Source organism: Salvelinus alpinus, chromosome 7 (genome assembly GCF_045679555.1).
Source record: "Salvelinus alpinus chromosome 7, SLU_Salpinus.1, whole genome shotgun sequence".
Classification (NCBI taxonomy): Eukaryota; Metazoa; Chordata; class Actinopteri; order Salmoniformes; family Salmonidae; genus Salvelinus; species Salvelinus alpinus.
The window spans coordinates 76,682,843-76,708,230 of NC_092092.1; the positions used below are offsets into that span (position 1 = coordinate 76,682,843).

At 47.0% G+C, this 25,388-nt stretch overlaps 1 protein-coding gene across 1 annotated transcript; it reads right to left on the minus strand.

Moving 5' to 3' along the window:
* Positions 1-269: 269 nt before the first annotated feature.
* Positions 270-22,992, minus strand: fhdc2 (FH2 domain containing 2). The gene is made up of 12 exons (XM_071411728.1): positions 22,804-22,992; positions 18,262-19,116; positions 17,585-17,646; positions 11,192-11,294; positions 10,236-10,321; positions 9,886-9,986; positions 9,108-9,178; positions 8,760-8,867; positions 7,625-7,695; positions 5,873-5,990; positions 5,417-5,581; positions 270-3,712 (listed from the first exon to the last, which is right to left on the minus strand). The coding sequence occupies exons 2-12, from the start codon at positions 18,739-18,741 to the stop codon at positions 1,571-1,573; spliced, it is 3,507 nt and encodes a 1,168-aa protein (XP_071267829.1). The 5' UTR covers positions 18,742-19,116; positions 22,804-22,992; the 3' UTR covers positions 270-1,570.
* Between the last annotated feature and the right edge of the window lie 2,396 nt (positions 22,993-25,388).

Sequence of the window (25,388 nt, forward strand, 5' to 3'; positions counted from 1 at the left end):
TATTCACTATATAGTGCACTACTCATGACCAGGGCACATAGGTATCTGATTAAAAGTAGTGCACTATATAGGGAATAGAGTGTAATTTGGGATGCAATCAACCATACTGTGACCATCCCGATGTCTGGGGAAAGTGATTGTGGAGACGGCCAGCGACCGCAAGACAAAAGAACAGCTGTGCATACACTCTAAAGAACACCTGCCCTGCAGTTCCTTATTGTGTTTAAACAAAAACAGTCCTTTAATGAGGTGAAACAACAACACACACCCGGAGTGATTAGCATCTTTATTTTTTACAAATGCACTCATTGTCGCCATGGATCACAATTCATGTCGTTCAATTTAAGTTAACATCTCTTTTTTGATATAAACATCAGCAGTAGAATGTTACAGTGAGTATCCTAGCAACAGGTCTCCTCTTCACTTGTTAAAGTGCATCAGAATGAAGAGCACATTCAAGACAACCAACAAAATCGATCGATTACCAATAATCAATTCAATATCATACTGATTGATTGCTGATTGGGCAAACAAATAGGCCGAGGTGAGAAAGCAACGAAAGAGAAAGAAGGGTCAGTCTGAGGAGTCTGGTCCATGCATCTAAATCAGTTAGAAATACACTTCTCAGACTACACACTCAAATCATTGAGGACTCAGAAATGACAATCCACAGAGGAGCTGGACTGATCAAGTATGGTGGTCCCCAATGGCTTCCTATTCCCTACATGGTGCACTACCTTTGACCAGAGCGCTATTGGCTCCTGTCAAAAGTAGTGCACTATGCCCTGACAAATTGAGGCTGTTCTGAGGGTAAAAAGGGAGGTGGTGCAACTTAATATTAGGATATTTGGTATACTCAATGTATAGGGAATAGGGTGCCATTTAGGACACAACTAAAGTTAAATAAATTAACCCCTTGAAAAAAAAATGCCATTTTCAACATACACCCTAAAAAAACAAGTTGATGAGAATGATCTGTTGGACGACCAAGGCACAGAGGAGGCCGCAGTGCCACATAATTCTAAATGAAGGATTTTCTACAAATGAACAAGGTCAGAGAAACACATTTCAGGAGCTTGACAAAGTCCAGGTTGGGTGGGTGTGTGTGTGTGTGTGTGTGTGTGTGGGGGGGGGGGGGGGTAAGTCTCTCCCTGAAGTGCCCTGGTGACTGCACAGGACACTAGTGGATGGAGGAGTGTGTAGAACAGAAGACATTTCTATCTACAGTGACAGTACAGCCCATATGCAAAATAGAACCGCTGTAGAGTGGTGTAGTGGCAGGCATTTTGTTGGAGTTGCAGTCCTTTGTTATCTTCCCAGCAGACAAGAACGTGTATGGGAGAGACCAAAGTGAAAACACCCCATCGATTCTGGACAAGCTGAATAGAGTCTGAATGGACCAGTAACTACCTACTCTGCCAGAACAGAGAGGTCTGATACAATTCACCAAGTCATTTATTGATTCCCACATACATGTACATGTACATGTACAATGGACCCAAACACACATAGGTACGTGTATAAGTAAGACTACTGTATAAAGTTGAAAAAGTGGTATGATCTGCCATGATCACTTCCACATGGGTGAGGATGCAGGACGGTCCATTTTAGGCCCAGGTATCCGTGTTGCTGTGGGGGTTTTGCAGGCAGAAACAGCAGCTCTAGAGGGCTCTGTGCCGGGGCTCGTCTTGGCCGTTTTAGTCCTGGCCGCAGCTATAATAGCTGTACGAATGGTTTTAGCTGTAGCAGAGGGGCTGTGTGTGGAGCGGGGCTGAGAGGAGTGTTGGGTCTCAGAGTTGGAGGTGGGGGCAAGACGTTTGGTCACCCTGAGAGGGGAGCCCCTGACAAAGGCTGGCTGGGTAGTAGCTGTACTACTAGTGGTGCTGGTGCTAGAAGTCCTCTCCCTCTCTGGTCCAAGCCCCAGCCCAGCTCTCTCTGATACCCGGCGGGTCAAGGTGGGTTTCCCTGGGACCAGCTGCTGGTTCTCACCCCAAGCCTGGCTCCGCTCACTCCTGGTGCTACTGCTCCGCTTCACCTCTGTCTGGGTAGTAGTAGGACGTGTGATGGGGGAGGAGCGTATGGAGGCGCTGCGTATGGACGGGGACGCCAGACGAGTGGAACGTGGTGTAGTCTGTAAATTAGGATTTGGGACAGGGCCAGTGGGTGTCTGTGTCTCTGGTTTGGAAATTAAACGGGCTCTATGGATGCCTGTATCGTTAGGCAGACGTGCACGGGGTACCAAGCCCCTCTTAGCCCCTCCTCGGACAACAGGGGTGTTCCCCCCGCTCCGAGAGTCCTCTTTCCCCATTGGAAGTCCGGCACCAGCCCCTGGAGTCTCCGCCTGCCTCTCTTTCCTCCACTTGGAGCAGAGGCTGGGTGGGGCTTTGGGGAGGGGTGTGGTGGGAGGAGGGGATAGGTTGTCATAGGAACGCAGGCCTCGGACCAGGGTGTGGCACTCCAGGGTTTCGCCCACACGTGGGTATGACCGGTCCCTCTCCCTGTCAGGGCTGCAGACCTCTGGGCATTGATGTGCCCGCTGTGGGCTCAGCTCTGGTAGGCTGGGAGGCAGCCATCTCTGTTCCACTGGTGTAGAGCGAGATTCTGTTTCCCTCTGCTGGGTTGTTCCCCCCTCAGGTGAAAGCCTCAGCTCCAAGGCACCACCACTTCCTTGTGTGGTCTCCTTGGCTCCCTTAGACTCCTGCAATTGGACACCGTCTGGGGCGTCAGTGGCCATGGATGATTTTGATTGGCTCTCAAAGGGCTGCTCAGTCACCTCAGTGACCGTTGACCCTGTGAGAGGAGCGAGGTCAGGGTCCTGATGCGCTGCGTCTCTGACTGAGGTGTCTGTGTGTTTCGCCTGAGAAACAGGGGTAGGGTCAGTCCTCTCTAGGTCATACCTGTGTCTAAGACCAATGGTATTTCTTCTAACACTGGGGATGGCAGTAGTGGTAGTGGAGGAGTGTCTATGAGGACTGGACATAGACTTAGTGGTCAGTACATACTGGTCAGGGCTGGCATCAACTGTCCGTTCATGGTAAGTTTCAGTCACTTGAGCCGTTGGTGCGAGTCGGCTTTCAATGATGTTAGTAGCAATTCCATGTTGGGTTTGGGTGACATATGCAATAATGTCCTGCCTGTTTTGGGGGACATTGAATCTACGTCCACACTGGGTTTGAGTGACGTTAGAAGTCAGTTCATGTTGAGTTTGTGAGACTTGAGTCGGAGTTGTCCCCTCATGATTTGGTCTCTTAGTCTCCAGGACTGGTTGGTGCTGACGGACCAGGGTCTCTGTCCTGGTCTCTGTCCCCAGGGACGGCCTCTCCTGGCTGGGGTAGGTGGGGCAGGGAAGCCCTGGGGAGGTCTGGGGGTGGATGGAGGTATTACGGAGGTTGGAGGAGTTGTTGAGGTGGAGATTTGTCTGAAGAGGAGCGGAGGTGGTGTTCTGGAGGAGATGAGAGTTGTAGTTCTGGAGGTGGTGGGAGTGCCTGCGGTTCTCCTGGCTTCTAAGGCTGCGCTGGCTCCAGGTGTGGCTCAGGTTCTCAAGGGTTCTCTCCAGGTCATCCTGGTTCTTCTGGGTTCCCAGTGGGGACACCCGACCCAGAACCATACCCAGGTCCAGCCCTGTACACACGGCCACAGAACGACGCTTCTCCACCATCTCACGCTCTCGCTCCATCCGCTTCTGCTCCTTCTGTTCCCGCTCTGCGTTTTCCTGAGAGGGAACAGGATGAGTTACATTAGTTTATGGTAGAAGAAGAAACATCAAGTATACATTTGTCAGCACAGCATCTACGCCTCCATCTTCTCTGTCTTTTTGTCCTCATCAGTCTAACTCCTGTCTTATATACACACACACACTATATTTTTACTATTTTATACATTGTAGAATACCAAAGACATCAAAACCATGAAATGACACATGAAATCATGTAGTAACCAAAAAACGTGTTAAACAAATCAAAATCTATTTTAGATTCTTCAAAGTAGCCACCATTTGCTTTGCACACTCTTGGCGTTCTCTGAACCAGCTTCATGAGGAATGCTTTTCCTACAGTCTTGAAGGAGGTTCCACATATGCTGAGCACTTGTTGGCTGATTTTCCCTCACTCTGCGGTCCAACTCAAATCGGGTGATTGTGGAGGCCAGGTCATCTGATGCAGCACTCCATCACTCTCCGTAGTCAAATAGCCCTTACACAGCCTGGAGGTGTGTTTTGGGTCATTGTTCTGTTGAAAAACAAATGATAGTCCCACTAAGGAAAAACCAGATGGGATGGCATATCACTGCAGAATGCTGTGGTAGCCATGCTGGATAAGTGTGCCTTGAATTCTAAATAAATCACTGACAGTATCACCAGCAAAGTACCATCACACCTCCTCCTCCATGCTTCACGGTGGGAACCACACCTCCTCCTCCATGCTTCACGTTGGGAACCACACCTCCTCCTCCATGCTTCACGTTGGGAACCACACCTCCTCCTCCATGCTTCACGTTGGGAACCACACCTCCTCCTCCATGCTTCACGTTGGGAACCACACATGCAGAGATCATCCGTTCAGCTACTCTGCGTCTCACAAAGACACGGCAGTTGGAACCAAAAGTCTCACATTTGGTCTCATCAGACCAAAGGACAGATTTCCGCCGGTCTAATGTCCATTGCTCGTGTTTCTTGGCCCAAGCAAGTCTCTTCTTATTGTTGGTGTACTTTAGTAGTGGTTTTCTTTGCAGCAATTTCACCATGAAGGCATGACTTACTCAGTCTCCTCTGAACAGTTGATGTTGAGATGTGTCTGTTACTTGAACTCTGTGAAGCATTTATTTGGGCTGCAATCTGTGGCGCAGTTAACTCTAATGAACTTGTCCTCTGCAGTAGAGGTAACTCTGGGTCTCCCTTTCCTGTGGCGGTCCTCATGAGAGCCAGTTTAATCATAGCGCTTGATGGTTTTTGCAACTGCAAATTTTCCAGATTGACTGACCTTCATGTCTTAAACTAATGATGGACTGTCGTTTCTCTCTTCCACAAATTAACAAGTCATATTTGTTAATTGAAATGCATTCCAGGTGACTTCCTCAGGAAGTAGGTTGAGAGAATGCCGAGTGTGAAAAGCTGTCATCAAGGCAAAGGGTGCCTACTTTGAAGAATCTCAAATATATTTTGATTTGTTTAACACTTTTTTGGTCACTACATGATTCCATAGTTTTGATGTCTTCATAACTATCTGCCCAAGCTACAAAGTCAGAAGCCCAACCTAGTCCTCTTCTTAAAATCAGATTTTAAACCCAACCCTAAGTCTAACCCAAACCTTGAATTAAGACCAAAAGGCTCATTTTAGTTTTCATAAATGTTTACAATGTGGACTTTGGCCATGTAGTGGGAACCCATAGAGACAGTTTGATGTAAATCAGTCGGTCTCACCTGTACAGCTCTTTGGAAGCGAAGGCAGAAGGAGTGGAAGACCCTGCAGGCCTCCTCCAGTTTAAAGATGCTGTCATCCTCACAGAGGAATTCAACCAGAGCCTGACTGGACATCCTCATCCCCTCCACCTCATCCTCTGCTTCCTTCAGACGCTCCTCTGCCACCTAGAGAGAGAGAGAGAGAGAAAGGGAGATTAGACTCACTGTTTTGACCAAGGAGGAAGAATATGGTGAGACGAGACTCAAAGTTAACCAAAGCCATGTGAGTTTCAATGTTGTTCTTTGTGAGTTCATAAATTCTCACTTCATTAGACACCATAGATCAGTGTTAAATAATGATGTATGTTCTAGATCAGTGTTAAATAATGATGTATGTTCTAGATCAGTGTTAAATAATGATGTATGTTCTAGATCAGTGTGTGTTCTAAATCCATGTTCTAGAATCTAGTTCAGTACCTCCAGGAAAGACCGTGTGAGCTGCTGGATCTCTGCCTCCGTCTGGACACTGATCCTGAGAGATACCAGACGACTGTGGAGCCTGGATAGATCCTCTACTACCAACTCCTCACACAACCTATAGGAAGACAGAGACAAGAGATGCATTACTTGACATGACATTTAAAAGGTAGATTCAGTGATATGAGATAGACGCAGAAAGTAAACAGCATAAGTGGGTCAATTTCCGTAACTAAGAACGTTGAAGCGCGAGGCTCAACTACTCCCTGACTATCACACTGAACAGGCTGAATGAAGCAAATCCGTACACATGCGCAGATACTGTTTGTGACTGTGTTGCATCTCACTTATGTCAATATCTCCGGTGCTGCTTGTGGCAACGTCATTTCGCAGAGTTTACCGTTATAGATGATAGTAAAGTGATTGCTGCGAGATTCTGTGACCCAAAAAATAGATGGCATCTATTCCAAAAGTTGGCCAAACTGCAAATGTACGGCTCTGGATAAAACCTTGTGTTTTTAACCACAACCCAACCTGCTTCTGCGATCCATGAGAGACTACGAGGCAAAGTAAACCATATGGGAATCTTTGTTTCAGAAGATGCTGTTACTTAGATTCTAACTCAAAGCAGTGGTTCCCAAGCTGTGACCTACATAAAGCTGTTATTTTAACTCAAAGCAGTGGTTCCCAAGCTGTGACCTACATAAAGCTGTTATTTTAACTCAAAGCAGTGGTTCCCAAGCTGTGACCTACATAAAGCTGTTATTTTAACTCAAAGCAGTGGTTCCCAAGCTGTGACCTACATAAAGCTGTTATTTTAACTCAAAGCAGTGGTTCCCAAGCTGTGACCTACATAAAGCTGTTATTTTAACTCAAAGCAGTGGTTCCTAAGCTGTGACCTACATAAAGCTGTTATTTTCCTCTGACAGACATCTTAATACATTCAAAATGTCCCCTTTGGTCCACCCCAGCAGGAGCGAGGCTGTCGCTCATTACTAGGTCCTGACTGACTTACAGTAACACCGATACCCACAGAGTAACTGACAGTAAGGGTGCGTCCCAAATGGCACCCTATTCCCAATATAGTGCATTGACAAAAAGTACTGGGTGCCATTTGGGACTCAATCTAAGTGTCCTACATAGCTAACCAAACCCAAAACCCCAACAGAACCGTAATACTGTATTGAAACAGAAATGTTGTCATGAGCCATATTAAAACAAGGGGATAGCTATATCACTAACAGCTGGACAGTGCTCCAGTACTGTAACACAATACAGTCCTGTTGAAACGGGTCTTTTTGGGCGTAGTGTGTGTGTCTGTGTGAGATAGCAGCCTGCTGGGGCGTATTGATTTTATAGGACGGATCTCCCAGAAGCATCCAAAACACCACGGGCCACGTTCAAACACTTCAGATTCCTTCCTTCCTTCCTCTCTTTAATTAATTACAGATCTGCTGGACTGGTTAAAAGCAAGGAAATGGAAACCTTGCTTTACAAGCAGCTCACGTAAAGATCTGTGTTTGTCCCAAGGTACACTAACTATTAGAACAAGGACGCGTTCAGCAGGACAACGTTTTGGAACGTTCGGATAGAAATAGGTAACATAGAAAAAATATGCCTCTCTGACGTGTAGACCAAGGAATCATGTTGGCTCTATTCATGGCAATTCTATCTGCAACAACAATTTTTGGCAGCTGAACGTGGCCCAGTCTCTTTGAGGGAGGAGGGTATGTATTATTGGCCCTTACTAACCTGGAGGCGGGGCCGACATGTCCTAGTTGGCCAGGAAACGACAGTAAACTTTGGTCCTTTTTCACCGCTTCCTGTGGAGACAGAGACAGAGCTGATCCAGTTATTGTTTCACACAGCGAGCCGTCATAATTCTGGATGAATCATTGCATTGTGTCCCGATTCAGTGTGTTGATATGGTTATTGTGAATGTAATAATTCATGGTTGGTCAAATACAACAAATACCCAACACATAGTTTGAAAGAGATTCTGAAGACCCGTTTCATATGTGCCAATTGAACAATTCTGCAATATAACAAGTGTCAAGTTTTTAAAAGGAAACTAAAATGTGCAGTCTGTCAGATGGTTGTTAGTCTTCAGTAAATAGTAGTCTGGGATTCATTCTGTCATTGAACTGCATCTAGTGAGGTTCTTTAGATGTGGCATATTAATGCTTTAGCTTAAGTCTTCACTGAAAGATAAATTCAAGTCAAGCACTTCAAGGGTCTCCTCTTCACTGCAGTGTGACTTAAACTGAGTGCACAAAACATTATGAACACCTGCTCTTTCCATGACAGACTGACCAGGTGAATCCAGGTGAAAGCTATGATCCCTTATTGACGTCACCAGTTTAATCCACTTCAATCAGTGTAGATGAAGGGAAGTAGACAGGTTAAAGAAAGATTTTTAAGCCTTGAGACGGATTGTGTATGTGTGCCATTCAGAGGGTGAATGGCCAAGACAAAAGATTGAAGTGCTTTTGAACAGGGTAGTAGGTGTCTGGTGCACCGCTTTGAGTGTCAAACTACAACATTGCTGTTTTTTATTTTTTTACACTCAACAGTTTCCTGTGTGTATCAGGAATAGCCCACCACCCAAAGGACATCCAGCAAACTTGACACAACTGTGGGAAGTATTGGAGTCAACATGGGTCAGCATCCCTGTGAAACGCTTTCAACACCTTGTATAGAGTCCATGCCCTGATGAATTGATGCTGTTCTGAGGGCGAAAGCGGGTACAACTCAATATTAGGAAGGTGTATATTGGACTACATCAGGGTAGGAGTGCAGAACTACAGTAGGATCAGTTTTGCATTTTAGATGACAAGGAATACAGCTATTATGCACAAGAAGTACCTGATCCTAGATCAGGTCTTACCATGGCCACGAAGTGCAGGAGGTTCATGCCTGGCTTGTTGGCTTTAGTGTCGGCCAGTTTAAGCAGGGAAGGGATTCGGAACCCCGCTGCGTTGCCTGCGTACCCACCCTGAGGTCAAATACAGTAGGTCAGTGAAAATAGGTCTCACACACACACACAAACACACCTGACATCTTAAACAAACACAACATTACAAAACCCAGGTGCAGCCAGAGTGACGCTCTGGAACACACCCCAGTGCAGACCCTAGTCCTACACCGGGAGCATTGTGCACACAGATAAAGGACGTCTCTCTCGTTCAACTGAAAGGTAAAAAGAAAGGAGGAGAAGAAAAAGTATAATACTCACAGCGTTCATGTAGTTTCCTGCCTTCAGAACCAGACGGAGGATGGAGTGCAGCTCAGGACAGCTCAACAGCTCTAAGAGAGAGACACAGAGAGAGAGAGACAGAGAGAGAAAGAGACAGAGAGACAGAGATACAGACAGACAGGTGATTAAAGGAGAACCTACCCCCCCCCCCCTTGCTGGTGATTAAAGCGGAAACTAAACCCCCCCGCTGATTAAAGGGGAAACTGATTAAAGGGGTGGGGGCACTGATGAATAGCAGTAGGCCATGTTTGTGTCCCAAATGGCTCCCTGTACCTTTTATAGTGCAGTACTTTTTACCAGGGCCCATAGGGATCTGGAAAAGAGTAGTGCCCTATGTAGGGAATAGGGTGCCATTTGGGATGTATTGGTAGTATCTAAAAAGGGGAAGTAGATGGGCCACAATTAAAGGGACGGTGATGAGTAGTAGTGTATAAAAAGGGGAAGTAGATGGGCCACAATTAAAGGGACGGTGATGAGTAGTAGTGTAGAGTAAAACTAACTCAACTAAATAACTTCCACCATTTCATACTGAGCTCCAACAAGACAAGAGCACTAAAAGGGGAAGTGAACGGTACGGAAGGGAACGGCCACAAAAGAGTTTGAAGGGGCGGTGATAGGGAGTAGATTAGACCCAAATGGCACCCTATTCCCTATGGGAGAGCCCTATGGAACCTGGTCAAAAGTAGTACACTATATAGGCGATAGGGCACCATTTGGGACATATCCATTTACTAAAAAGCCCCTGTTGATGGTTTACCTCTGGCCGCCTCCCTCAGACATCTGGCTGCCAGACAGAGAGAGGTCACAGCAGGGTCAAACTCCTCCTGCAGGATCATGGCGTCCAGACGCAGACGAAAGCTAACGGTGTAGAAAAGGGGAGGAGAGGATGAAAGTGGTCAGAGCCTTATCGAACATCAGACACACATCAGCACAGAGTGGAAAGTCAGGGAATCAGACATTAGTGTGTTGAGGGTGGGAGTCACTGCAAAAATGAGAACAGCAGATAAACTGGCATATTTCGCAACATAGTTTGAACTTCAAGGTTAGGGTTTGTAATAGTTGTTATCACAGTGAAGTGATAACAGTGCTAGGGGGTGTGTGGTATACCTGGGGACGTCCACTAGCAGAATCATGAAGAGGTCAGACTCCCCAAGCCCACTGCGTTCTTCCGTGAACCTCTTCAGGCGAGCCTCCTGTATAAACACCCAGACGGACAGCTTAGAGATATTATCAGTTAGCTTTCCTGTTACAGTCTACAAACCTCATTCCTTTTACTGGGAATTCCACCTGGGTTTCATTTAATAGAATCTCCCGAAATAATGTTTAGAATTTAAAGCTTTGCTTTCGAGTCCAGTGGTAGAACCCCCATCACCCAGAATGAGTCCAGTGGTAGAACCCCCATCACCCAGAATGAGTCCAGTGGTAGAACCCCCATCAGCCAGGATGAGTCCAGTGGTAGAACCCCCATCAGCCAGGGTGAGTCCAGTGGTAGAACCCCCATCGCCCAGAATGAGTCCAGTGGTAGAACCCCCATCACCCAGAATGAGTCCAGTGGTAGAACCCCCATCACCCAGGATGAGTCCAGTGGTAGAACATCCATCACCCAGGATGAGTCCAGTGGTAGAACATCCATCACCCAGGATGAGTCCAGTGGTAGAACATCCATCACCCAGGATGAGTCCAGTGGTAGAACCCCCATCACCCAGGATGAGTCCAGTGGTAGAACCCCCATCGCCCAGAATGAGTCCAGTGGTAGAACCCCCATCACCCAGGATGAGTCCAGTGGTAGAACCCCCATCACCCAGGATAACTCATTCTTATGTATTTTACATTCCTATAACCATGTCCATATACAACAACACGTGCAGCCATTGGGAACATGTTTTACCAGAAGCATTGTCAGGAAGCCTTTCACAAGTCTGAGACGGTGTAATGGCAAACTGTTGATCTGGATAATGAGAACTAGATGAATAGAGGGGTGGGGGGGGGGGGTTACAGGCTAGTCAGTGTTGTTGCAGTAGGAGCTATGGTGTGTCGGAGAGGACACAGAGCCAAGTCTTTACCTCGTCGGCGTCAGGCAGCAGTTTGCAGAGCTCAGACAGTTTCTCGGCCCCGTAGCGGGTCCCGACCCCCTGCCGGATATCCTTAACTATCTCCTGGACAGCCCTGTAGAAACATAACAACACACATCAGCTCTATGGTGACCTCACTTCTCACTCACACACACACACACTCTGTGGGGTTTAGGGAAATTTGGTTTCAGTCACAGAGGATGGAAGTTACTGATATACTGAGGTGATTCAAGATGACACCAATTATTTACGAAATTAATAAACAAAGGGGTATCATGCAGGGGTGCGGAATAGCGGAGGGGGTATCACGCAGGGGTGCGGAATAGCGGAGGGGGTATCATGCAGGGGTGCGGAATAGCGGAGGGGGTATCATGCAGGGGTGTGGAATAGCGGAGGGGGTATCACGCAGGGGTGCGGAATAGCGGAGGGGGTATCATGCAGGGGTGCGGAATAGCGGAGGGGGTATCATGCAGGGGTGTGGAATGGAGGAGGGGGTATCACGCAGGGGTGCGGAATAGCGGAGGGGGTATCATGCAGGGGTGCGGAATAGCGGAGGGGGTATCACGCAGGGGTGCGGAATAGCGGAGGGGGTATCATGCAGGGGTGCGGAATAGCGGAGGGGGTATCATGCAGGGGTGCGGAATAGCGGAGGGGGTATCATGCAGGGGTGCGGAATAGCGGAGGGGGTATCATGCAGGGGTGCGGAATAGCGGAGGGGGTATCATGCAGGGGTGCGGAATAGCGGAGGGGGTATCATGCAGGGGTGCGGAATAGCGGAGGGGGTATCATGCAGGGGTGCGGAATAGCGGAGGGGGTATCATGCAGGGGTGCGGAATAGCGGAGGGGGTATCATGCAGGGGTGCGGAATAGCGGAGGGGGTATCATGCAGGGGTGCGGAATAGCGGAGGGGGTATCATGCAGGGGTGCGGAATAGCGGAGGGGGTATCACGCAGGGGTGCGGAATAGCGGAGGGGGTATCATGCAGGGGTGCGGAATAGCGGAGGGGGTATCATGCAGGGGTGCGGAATAGCGGAGGGGGTATCATGCAGGGGTGCGGAATAGCGGAGGGGGTATCACGCAGGGGTGTGGAATAACGGAGGGGGTATCACGCAGGGGTGTGGAATAACGGAGGGGGTATCACGCAGGGGTGTGGAATAGCGGAGGGGGTATCATGCAGGGGTGCGGAATAGCGGAGGGGGTATCATGCAGGGGTGCGGAATAGCGGAGGGGGTATCATGCAGGGGTGCGGAATAGCGGAGGGGGTATCATGCAGGGGTGCGGAATAGCGGAGGGGGTATCATGCAGGGGTGTGGAATAGCGGAGGGGGTATCACGCAGGGGTGCGGAATAGCGGAGGGGGTATCATGCAGGGGTGCGGAATAGCGGAGGGGGTATCATGCAGGGGTGCGGAATAGCGGAGGGGGTATCATGCAGGGGTGCGGAATAGCGGAGGGGGTATCACGCAGGGGTGTGGAATAACGGAGGGGGTATCACGCAGGGGTGTGGAATAACGGAGGGGGTATCACGCAGGGGTGTGGAATAGCGGAGGGGGTATCACGCAGGGGTGTGGAACGGCAGAGGGGGTATCATGCAGGGGTGCGGAACAGCGGAGGGGGTATCATGCAGGGGTGTGGAATAGCGGAGGGGGTATCATGCAGGGGTGTGGAATAGCAGAGGGGGTATCATGCAGGGGTGCGGAACAGCGGAGGGGGTATCATGCAGGGGTGTGGAATAGCGGAGGGGGTATCATGCAGGGGTGTGGAATAGCGGAGGGGGTATCATGCAGGGGTGTGGAACAGCGGAGGGGGTATCATGCAGGGGTGTGGAATAGCGGCATGGGTTTGATATTCTCTGATCACTCTGCTTGGTGCAGAAACACGCGTGGTCAAGCTTATCTCCTGTTATCTGACTGACTGTTGGGGAAAAAGGCCTTTGACGCCACATTGGCGACACACTGCATGACATGTGCCCTGAGCAAATACACATACAGAGATAAAATACACACACAGGCGCTCAACACAGACACTTCGGCAAAAACATATGTAGACACCCACACACAGCGGTCCTTAGAGGTTGAGGTATCACCAGACAGAGAGAGAGAGCGAGCAGAAACTGGCCAGTCCCTGACTGTATGACCTCTCCACGACTAGAACTTCCTCCAAATGACACAAGTCTGCGGCTCAACCCGTCCAGTAGCCAGGAGTCCATTAGAGATACATCTCTCATTTCATCACTACCTACAACAGACAGCTTTCACCATTCCTTCACTCTTTCCACTCTCTCCCCCTCTCTCTCTCCCCACTATTTTGTTGACTTTCCTCTTTCCTACTTTTTCCCCCTTCTCTTCTTCATTACATACTTAGTTTCCTCCCTCGTTCCCTTGCTTCTCTCTCACCTATATGCCCCCTTTTTCGGTATTTCTCTTACATTCCTCCTCTCTGCCTGTCGGCCCTGTGTTCACTAATACCATGGCTCTGCCTGTCGGCCCCGTGTTCACTAATACCATGGCTCTGCCTGTCGGCCCTGTGTTCACTAATACCATGGCTCTGCCTGTCTGAATCAGAGATAACACTAACCTTTGTTGAGGAGTGAAAATACACGTGGCTCAACTGGGATTATCCTGATTCAAAAGAGTTCAATAAAAGGTTTTTGCCTTTGTAGCCTGCGGCCTGTTATTTCTATGCAGAACTGAATGCTGGATACAATCATTGTCGCCACAGCTGAAATAGAGCATAATGAAAAGGTAGAGGGAAGTAGCACACGTATTAATGCCATAGTGTCTCACGAAGGGACCAATCTGTTCAAATCACTTCCACCCATGTCGCAAATCTAAAAGTACTTTGTGACTCACACAAGACAAACAAGCTCCATGTAAGAAGACACGTTTTTGTCCAAAGGAGAGGCTCTTCTCCCGTCATAAAGGCTTTCAACTACATGTTCTGACATATGCTGCTGAAAGAGAAGCTCTTCAACTAGGATACGCACAATTGAATCTGAACTCTGTGTGCAGTACACGCGTGGACATGACAACATACCTACTCTGCAAGACGGCATTGCCTGGTAACTACCGTCATACCCACTAGTGTTCTCACAAAACCAGAATTTTGACTTCGATACTCGATACCATCACTATACTTGAGACCACAGCAAACAAACAAAAAAAGTAATATTAGCCAAAGACACAAAATGACACTTGATCCAGACAGATTTGTAAAGTTCAATATCATTACTGTTGAAATGTTTGAATGTATGCATTAATGAATAAATTATACAATCAATCTAACCACATAACGGTAATCATTTATTTGAATGGTACATTTCTATGTATAAACTGGGTAAATCAAGATATAGCATATGAATGCATATTCAATAGGAGTTACTGAGCTTTTGGCTGATTTCAAGAAGCTACAGATGAAAAACTCTGTTTATCCTTCCATGTGGGACTTATTGCTTCTTCTATGCAATTAAAATCTCTTCTTCTACAAATGTGTGAGCAGTCTCTAAGACCCATGACATCATTCACACACACAGAGTCCGTTCAAGGCTCGAGCAAAGATGATCTTGACTGGGAGAGTCGTCAGGCGGGGGAAACAAAGTGAATCAATAACGTTTTTGGTGACAATGAGCAATATTTAGCGTTATGGTTTGCATATTTTTTTGGGGGGGGCTCCCAAGTGGCGCAGCGATCTAAGGCACTGCAGCTCAGTGCTAGAGGCGTCACTACAGACCCTGGCTCGATCCCGGGCTGTATCACAACCGGCCGCGATTGGGAGTCACGCAGGGCGGCGCACAATTGTTCCAGCGTCGTCCGGGTTAGGGTTTGGCCGGGGTAGGCAGTCATTGTGGAGCGTTAGCCTGCTAGCAAGGAGCGTTAGCCTGCTAGCAAGGAGCGTTAGCCTGCTAGCAAGGAGCGTTAGCCTGCTAGCAAGGAGCGTCAGCCTGCTAGCAAGGACCCACAGAGCCCGCTAGCCAGCAAAGTTAGCCCGCTAGCCAGGAAAGTTAGCCCGCTAGCCAGGAAAGTTAGCCCGCTAGCCAGGAAAGTTAGCCCGCTAGCCAGGAAAGTTAGCCCGCTAGCCAGGAAAGTTAGCCCGCTAGCAAGGAAAGTTAGCCCGCTAGCAAGGAAAGTTAGCCCGCTAGCAAGGAAAGTTAGCCTACAAGCTGGAAGCTACCACTATCTTCTGTGGTGTTCTAGATTGTACTGGACATTGTTTTGGGAACAGTAATTAGCAGCTTAAACATTTCTACATGTTAACTTCCGTGCAGCATGAGTGGGGAGCTAACATTATACAGTCAAGACTCCCAGTTAGTTCAGTAGTTCCTCAGGACAGACTAGAGCCAGTATAAGAGGGGAGCTAACATGATGCAGTCAAGACTCCCAGTTAGTTCAGTAGTTCCTCAGGACAGACTAGAGCCAGTATAAGAGGGGAGCTAACATTATACAGTCAAGACTCCCAGTGAGTTCATTGTTCCTCAGGATAGGCAGGAGCCAGTATAAGAGGGGAGCTAACATGATGCAGCCCAGTGAGTTCATTGGTTCCTCAGGATAGGCAGGAGCCAGTATAAGAGGGGAGCTAACATGATGCAGCCCAGTGAGTTCATTGGTTCCTCAGGATAGGCAGGAGCCAGTATAAGAGGGGAGCTAACATGATGCAGCCCAGTGAGGTCATTGGTTCCTCAGGATAGGCAGGAGCCAGTATAAGAGGGGAGCTAACATGATGCAGCCCAGTGAGTTCATTGGTTCCTCAGGATAGGCAGGAGCCAGTATAAGAGGGGAGCTAACATGATGCAGCCCAGTGAGGTCATTGGTTCCTCAGGATAGGCAGGAGCCAGTATAAGAGGGGAGCTAACATGATGCAGCCCAGTGAGGTCATTGGTTCCTCAGGATAGGCAGGAGCCAGTATAAGAGGGGAGCTAACATGATGCAGCCCAGTGAGGTCATTGGTTCCTCAGGATAGGCAGGAGCCAGTATAAGAGGGGAGCTAACATGATGCAGCCCAGTGAGGTCATTGGTTCCTCAGGATAGGCAGGAGCCAGTATAAGAGGGGAGCTAACATGATGCAGCCCAGTGAGGTCATTGGTTCCTCAGGATAGGCAGGAGCCAGTATAAGAGGGGAGCTAACATGATGCAGCCCAGTGAGGTCATTGGTTCCTCAGGATAGGCAGGAGCCAGTATAAGAGGGGAGCTAACATGATGCAGCCCAGTGAGGTCATTGGTTCCTCAGGATAGGCAGGAGCTAGCAATGAGTGGAGGCTGTGGAGCAGGCACGGTGCTCTCGCTCGGTAAGGGTAACCGGCTGCACTGACAGACTTCATCCTCTCTAAATCAGTAGACGACGTGAGACACATTTAACAGAAGTACCAAAAGTAACACATTTCTGTATTGAACCGTTTTTCATGTTCTGGTATCGGAAGAAGTACCAAAGTGTCGGTATACCGTGCAATACTAAAACCCACACAGAGAGCAACCATATCTGACCCCCACAGAGAGCAACCATATCTGACCCCCACAGAGACCAACCATATCTGAACCCCACAGAGACCAACCATATCTGACCCCCAAAGAGACCAACCATATCTGACCCCCACAGAGACCAACCATATCTGACCCCCACAGAGACCAACCATATCTGACCCCCACAAAGACCAACCATATCTGACCCACACAGAAACCAACCATATCTGACCCACACAGACACAGCATCAACAAAGACATTCCAAACAGTACACCGATTTTAAACCTACGATCTACACTCAACATAAAATAAAAGTGAAAACATCAAGCTATAGAAAAGCTTTGGTTTTACAATACATTTTAAGACTTTTCACCTTGTGTTTCCAGACACAAACGCTACAGCGTAGAGGAGGACTAGCTGTCTATTAGTGGGTCCCAAATGGTGCCCTATTCGCTACAGGGCCCTGGTTAAAAGTAGTGCACTGTAAAGGGAATAGGGTGCCATTTGGGACACCGCCTGTATCCGACCGTCTTTACTGAAGGGCAGCTCTCCATAACAGTCTGAGCAGGTGTCAACTTTGACCCCTCAGGTCACCATCTTACCCCCTACCGCTTTGTGCCCCCCTACCAGTTGCTCAGGCAGGATGCCATTTCATCTGCACCTGTTACCTTCTTGACACCCCCTGTTCCCTCACACTTAGAAGACCCCCCCCACACACACACCCATTCACTTCCCACTCATCGACAGTGTGAAGGGATGTTCCCCTGGGTACTATCCCGGCCCCTTGTACTTCCTCCTACAGACTCGAAGAGCTTTTCTGATTCATGGTGCTTGACCTCTAATACCAGAGCAGCACATGCTCTCTAGGACCTTACAGATAAATACTTAGAAAAATGAAAGTGCGTAATGAGGAAAGGGAAGTTGATCCTTACGTCTTAAACTGACGTAGAAATATTCCGACATTCATACTACGTTTGGAGTCCAGTAGTGAGACCTGCAAACACAGACACAGAGAACATGTCAGATACTATGATCAAGATGGAATAACAGCTGTATACCGGTATCTCAGTGGAGGCTGCTGAGGGAAGGACAGCTCATCATAATGGCTGGAACGGAGAGAATGGAAACCATGGAAACAGTGTGTTTGATACCATTCCACTGATTCCGCTCCAGCCATTACCATGATCCCTTATTCCCCATTTAAGGTGCCACCAACCTCCTGTGTGGTATATGCAGTATCTCTTTCAACTTTACAGACAAGACATGCTATCAATATAGGCTACCTGGCAGTTTAAACTACACCTCGCCTCGGTGCCAGTCTAAACTACACCTAGCCTCGGTGCCAGTCTAAACTACACCTAGCCTCGGTGCCAGTCTAAACTACACCTAGCCTCGGTGCCAGTCAGTGTCAGTTTAAACTACACCTACTCAGTGTCTGCCTCTAGCTAGCATGCTGTTGTCTTGGCACAGCAACAACATACCACTGTTGAATGCACACATATTGGCACTAACTCATACTGCGCTCCTATCCCATACCTTGTCTGTGGTGCTGTCTCTCCCAGTCTCCACCACCCATCTCCAGTCCTCTCATTCTCTCCAATCCTCTTACCTTATCCGTGGTGTTGTCCTGGGGTGAACTGCATCGCATCAGCACAGACCTCCGTCTCAAACTCCCGGGTCTGTCCTGTGGTTTACTGTCCTTCTGTCTAAACAGCTCATTCAGAGAGTGGAGGTCTATAGGGAACTCTTCCTCCTCCGTAGCCGCTCCACTCCAGACACTCTTCCTCCCCTCCACTTTCTCCTTGGGGATCTGCTCCCAGTTCAGCTTCCTTAGCCGGCTGTGACGGGCCGAGTCCATACGGGTCAGAGGAGAGGAGGGAGGCGGGGGAGGAGGAGGAGGCGGGGGAGGAGGAGGAGGAGTATGAGCAGGGATGAGGGGTAGGGGAACAGGTTTAGCACCAGGAAGGAGAGGGAGGGTATCCATGGCTGTCACTTCCAAGACGAGGGGCGCAACACCGCGAGGGCTGGCGGGTGGCGTTCCATGAAAGGCACGGGACTCCTTGATGGACACGGTGAGGTTGATCAGCATAGAGGCTAGTTGGGAGTTAGGATAGGGCTCAACTAGGGTTTAGGACTGGTTGCAGAGCATAGAGGCTAGTTGAGAGTTAGGATAGGGCTCAACTAGGGTTTAGGGCTGGTTGAAGAGCATGGAGGCTAGTTGGGAGTTAGGATAGGGCTCAACTAGGGTTTAGGACTGGGACTGGTTGTGAACTAGCATTGCAGATATCCATCTATCCATGTTGAACTCTGGCTATTGAAATGTAGGATATAGGGGCTAGTTAGGGTGTAGCTTTAATGCTTATTAGTGTGCTTCCCAACGGGCGAGAACAGTCTCTACTCAACCAAGGTGTCCACTCTCTATTCTCTTCTCACGGTGGTGTGAGTCTCAGTCAGTCTCTCCAATCTAGGAAAACAACAACACAATGAAATCAACTCTCAGGAAGGTTCGATAGACAGACAGACAGACCTCAGAATACTGCTCATGCCATCTTTATTATACCAATAGCAGTATAGGCTATTCAGCCGTGTAGGGTATCAGACAATGTAATGAAGCATTTCATCCAGTCTCCACGATCACATTACTTATTTAAAGACAGACATACATTATAAATACAGGCCGTGTTTAGTCTGGTCCTGGGCTTGACTAACACGTTCATATATTTTAGTTACTACACATTGTTTGAGATGACATCAGATGCTCTGAGAATCAGAAGCAAAGTGTTCCATTGTCACTCCTTGTTGAGCCTTAGCCTACATCAACCCGTGTCATTAAAGGTTGAGCCTTAGCCTACATCAACCCGTGTCATTAAAGGTTGAGCCTTAGCCTACATCAACCCGTGTCATTAAAGGTTGAGCCTTAGCCTACATCAACCCGTGTCATTAAAGGTTGAGCCTTAGCCTACATCAACCTGTGTCATTAAAGGTTGAGCCTTAGCCTACATCAACCTGTGTCATTAAAGGTTGAGCCTTAGCCTACATCAACCTGTGTCATTAAAGGTTGAGCCTTAGCCTACATCAACCTGTGTCATTAAAGGTTGAGCCTTAGCCTACATCAACCTGTGTCATTAAAGGTTGAGCCTCAGCCTACATCAACCTGTGTCATTAAAGGTTGAGCCTCAGCCTACATCAACCTGTGTCATTAAAGGTTGAGCCTCAGCCTACATCAACCTGTGTCATTAAAGGTTGAGCCTCAGCCTACATCAACCTGTGTCATTAAAGGTTGAGCCTCAGCCTACATCAACCTGTGTCATTAAAGGTTGAGCCTCAGCCTACATCAACCTGTGTCATTAAAGGTTGAGCCTCAGCCTACATCAACCTGTGTCATTAAAGGTTGAGCCTCAGCCTACATCAACCTGTGTCATTAAAGGTTGAGCCTCAGCCTACATCAACCTGTGTCATTAAAGGTTGAGCCTCAGCCTACATCAACCTGTGTCATTAAAGGTTGAGCCTCAGCCTACATCAACCTGTGTCATTAAAGGTTGAGCCTCAGCCTACATCAACCTGTGTCATTAAAGGTTGAGCCTCAGCCTACATCAACCTGTGTCATTAAAGGTTGAGCCTCAGCCTACATCAACCTGTGTCATTAAAGGTTGAGCCTCAGCCTACATCAACCTGTGTCATTAAAGGTTGAGCCTTAGCCTACATCAACCTGTGTCATTAAAGGTTGAGCCTTAGCCTACATCAACCTGTGTCATTAAAGGTTGAGCCTCAGCCTACATCAACCTGTGTCATTAAAGGTTGAGCCTCAGCCTACATCAACCTGTGTCATTAAAGGTTGAGCCTCAGCCTACATCAACCTGTGTCATTAAAGGTTGAGCCTCAGCCTACATCAACCTGTGTCATTAAAGGTTGAGCCTCAGCCTACATCAACCTGTGTCATTAAAGGTTGAGCCTCAGCCTACATCAACCTGTGTCATTAAAGGTTGAGCCTCAGCCTACATCAACCTGTGTCATTAAAGGTTGAGCCTCAGCCTACATCAACCTGTGTCATTAAAGGTTGAGCCTCAGCCTACATCAACCTGTGTCATTAAAGGTTGAGCCTCAGCCTACATCAACCTGTGTCATTAAAGGTTGAGCCTCAGCCTACATCAACCTGTGTCATTAAAGGTTGAGCCTCAGCCTACATCAACCTGTGTCATTAAAGGTTGAGCCTCAGCCTACATCAACCTGTGTCATTAAAGGTTGAGCCTCAGCCTACATCAACCTGTGTCATTAAAGGTTGAGCCTCAGCCTACATCAACCTGTGTCATTAAAGGTTGAGCCTCAGCCTACATCAACCTGTGTCATTAAAGGTTGAGCCTCAGCCTACATCAACCTGTGTCATTAAAGGTTGAGCCTCAGCCTACATCAACCTGTGTCATTAAAGGTTGAGCCTCAGCCTACATCAACCTGTGTCATTAAAGGTTGAGCCTCAGCCTACATCAACCTGTGTCATTAAAGGTTGAGCCTCAGCCTACATCAACCTGTGTCATTAAAGGTTGAGCCTTAGCCTACATCAACCTGTGTCATTTGGAATCAGAGTAACTTATGTTGTTGATTGTGATTGACAAACCACATTTTCAAAAAATAAATAAATAATAATAAATAAAATCTTATCCGTCTGTATTCTTTGAGTAAAACTCTGTACCAGACTGACACCGGTATTTAAGGTTTTTCAAGAAGCATTTGAAATATTCCAATGTGCTGGCCCGCGAGCTACTAACTCCCCGACACCTGGCTAGTCCTTTAATTACCAGCATGGTCATGCCTGTTATATATCTCTGTTCATCACTCTACAGCGGATCTAACTGGCTGTTTGTTACACAGCCTAAAACATGTTACCTTCAGTCAGGTTACACCCTCACAGAGAGCAGAGGGAGCAAGAGGACAGCATGTGTAATCCTGCACCCTGATGCCTGCCTCAAGTCCACACACACACACACACACACACACACACACACACACACACACACACACACACACACACACACACACACACACACACACACACACACACACACACACACACACACACACACACACACACACACACACACACACACACACACACACACACACTGCTGCTCTACCTTCTAATTATTGCAAATGGGAGAGAGGTATAGAGAAAGAGGTGATCTACTCTCTCTCACACACGGAAAGGTGTTACAGAAAACGCCCCTACATTGTCTGTGTCTAATATGACTCGATTCTATTCAGATAGGACATGTCCGTGCAATTATACAAATGAGTCAAGGTTTTAAGTGCATGTTCTAATTAATCTGATTGAAAATGTACGTTATTCAATCATAATAGAAACATGTGGGCCTCCTCGTGTGATATTCTTTGCATGAATAACAACACTCGGGTACAATGGCGCTCTGAGGCCAGTAATCACTGCCAAGTTAGTTGTTTCAATTTGCACGGCATGAGCGCGCTAGAGAGGCTGCTTTTAGACAGGCTGCACAATTCTGATCTTTTTTCGCCCAATCAGATCAGATCTTCAACATCAGATTTTTTTATCTAGAGCTGATCTGATTGGTCAAAAGAACAATAAGTTTAAAAAAAATATCAGAATTGTGCTACCTGTCTAAACACAGCCAAAGACCTTACATCTCTGATTAGGCCAACCGTAAATTACTATTTTGTCCTACTATACAGCCAAGACAGTCATTCTTCAAAAGTAAACATAAAATGTTAAATAAATACATAATTTGGGAGAAGTAGAAGATAGTTCATAGCCTGATGGTTTTAATTCAAGGAGGAAAGAAGAGATTGTGGACACCCCCAAAACAAACGCATTCAATTGACAGATTTAGTCTTAAAACGGTGTCAGTTCCTAAAATAGACTTTCTTTCATTTAAAAAACACTCAGCCACCTGGGTAGCATGGGCCTACCGTGAATATTCATAATTTGATAATCTCTGCATGTTTTTTCTCAATTAAATGTAGGCTAAATTACTTTATAAAGACAATTGTTTAGGCTATAGCGAATTTGCAATAATGCCTTAAATTTACAAAGCAGTCCCCTGGTTTATCGTAGTCGGTTTATCGTGGTTATTTCCAGCTTTTCCTGCAAAATAAATCACTAAAAACAAAAACACATGCTACTTACAGCGCGTTATGTTGCGATATCCAACTTCCCAAAGTTATTTTACAATTTCTTCTTTCTTGTTGTAAACTTCAATGAACAACGTATTGTTTTAATCCGTTCTCTGTTGCTTGATGCCTCCTCACTCAAGCCAATGCATTGTGCTGCTCCGCAGTTTAAAGTGCTCTACTCCGCTCAATTTGCAGGAAAACTTTCCTAGCGCTGAAGGAACGCGCAGGCGCGCCGCCGCGTCGTTTCGATTTTCCCAGGATCGCGCACCTCAGGACTCAACGTTTTGGAACGTTCAGATAGAAATATGTTATGTAGACCAAACATGCCACTCTGACATGTAGAATAAGGAATCACGGCGGCTCTATTCATGCATTTATATCTGCAACGTCCGATACGTTTGGCAACTGAACGTGGCCCTGACCTTCTTGCATTATTTCATCCCAACTTTCCCATGTGATGGTCAAACAGGTACTTCACTAATCACTCCAGTGGTTTCCCCTGCATACCTGAGCACATTTACAATGCCTGGAGACATTTATAACAGGCTTACACGCTAACACACTTTTATTTAACTGGGCAAGTCAGCAAAGAACAAATTATTATTTACAATGACAGCCTAGGAACAGTGGGTTAACTGCCTTGTTCAGGGGCAGAACGCCAGATTTTTACCTTGTCAGCTCAGGGATTCAGATCTAGCAACCTTTCGGTTACTAGCCAAATGCTCCTACCACTAGGCTACCTGCCGCCCCAACACATAATGGTGAATAAAAAGAGTACTTATGAAATGATATAGAAAGTGCCATTATTAGGATATACTGTATAGATACAGTTGTGGCCAAATATATTGGCACCCTTGCATTTTTGTTAAATAATTCCCTATTTCTTCTCAAATAAATTGAAACTGAATTTTTTGGGGGGTTTTGTAGTCGGTTTATGTATTTTCAACATTGCCGAAACAATAACATTTTTGTAAACTAAAGTTTACAATTTAATTTGAAAATAAAGACAAATGGCATTGAGACAATTATTGGTACCCCGGAGCTAGTAGTTGGTTGCACAGCCTTTCCCAAGATAACGCTGGCAAATTCTTCTTGTAGCCATCAACGAGCTTGCTGCACCTTTCTACTGGCAATGTGGCCCACTCTTCACCAGCCAACTGCTCTAATTCTTCAAAGCCCTCCACCATCTGCTGTTTTCAGCTCTCGCCATAGTTTATGGATGTGGTTCAGATCTGGACTCTTCCACTCCAGAATAGTCCAACGTTTCTTCTGGAACCATTCCAGTGTGCTCTTGATGTGTGCTTGGGGTTGTTGTCCTGCTGGAAGACTCACAACCTTCAACAGATACAGGTTTTGGACTGTGTCTCTGGAACGGTTCAGAGAGGCTGTATCTGAATCACATCCAAAACCTATGGCGAAATCTGAAAACAGCAGTTGGTGGAAGGCACCCCTCAAACATTGAACAATTAGATCCGTTTGCTGCTGAAAATTTGGCCAAATTGCCAGTACAAAGCTGCAGCAAGATCATTGATGACAACAATAATAATGTATTGTTACAGTATCTTGGTGATAAGTCCTTGTTCCAGGGTTATCATCACAGGGGGGTGGGGCTGTGATCTCGGGCCTGTTGTAGAGAGCCTTGATCAGGGGAGAGAGTAGGGGAACAAGACCCTGAGAAAGCACATGGATTAGACAGACATGGAGATTATGTTCAGATCCAGATGAGACTAGAGAGGGAGAGATGGAGCAGGGGATGAGTGAGAGAGAAGGAGCAGCAGGGAGAAAGAGCCTGCAGAGTGGCAACAGAAACAATTATATAGAGAGAAACATTTGAGAGAGAGAGAGTGTATGAATGGATGAAGCCTGAAAGCCAAGAAGCTAGAAGTCCAGACAGGCTGTTGACCCATGGGTGTGAAGCCACAACACTGGCCTTTCATTGGACGTGCTTGGGCGTCCGGGGTGCTCCTGGACCCATGTCACCTGTGTGTTCTCAGGTAGGTAGCCTCCTTTACACGGCACGGTGACAGAAACCACTCAACACATCAGAGGCAGTAGTAGTTCATTAGGAGGTTAAGACCTCTCAGAGCCAGACATTGTTCTCTCTGATTCCGTCCATCCATCGGGGTGTGTTATGATGATGGCGAGACTGTGCTAGAATAAAGTAACTCTCAGGAAATGTCTCTTTCTGTCCAGTCAGTTCAGGCTTTATTTAAATAGCAGTTAACATTAGATTTGATTTAATTTAGTTCTATTCTTTAACTTTGATTTTTGGTTGAGATGGAGACGTGAATCCAACATATCAATTATTAATTTGTAGACAAACTGGAATTAAAGCCCGACTAAGTCTACGGCACAAAAGATACATTTCGTTGACAACTAAACACAATTCAACATCACTTTTGCAATACATTAAATAGCCCAAAGTTAAAGCTATCTTACAAACCAATGTAACAGTATTTATTCAAACTTAAAATGAGTAAAACATCCATGGCCACATTGAGGTTATTGTAACTATAACGTTTTTCTAATGTAATCATAGAAAGCGTACCTTCTTCAAGATAGCATGCAAAGGTCATCGCAGGTCTGTGGACATCTTCA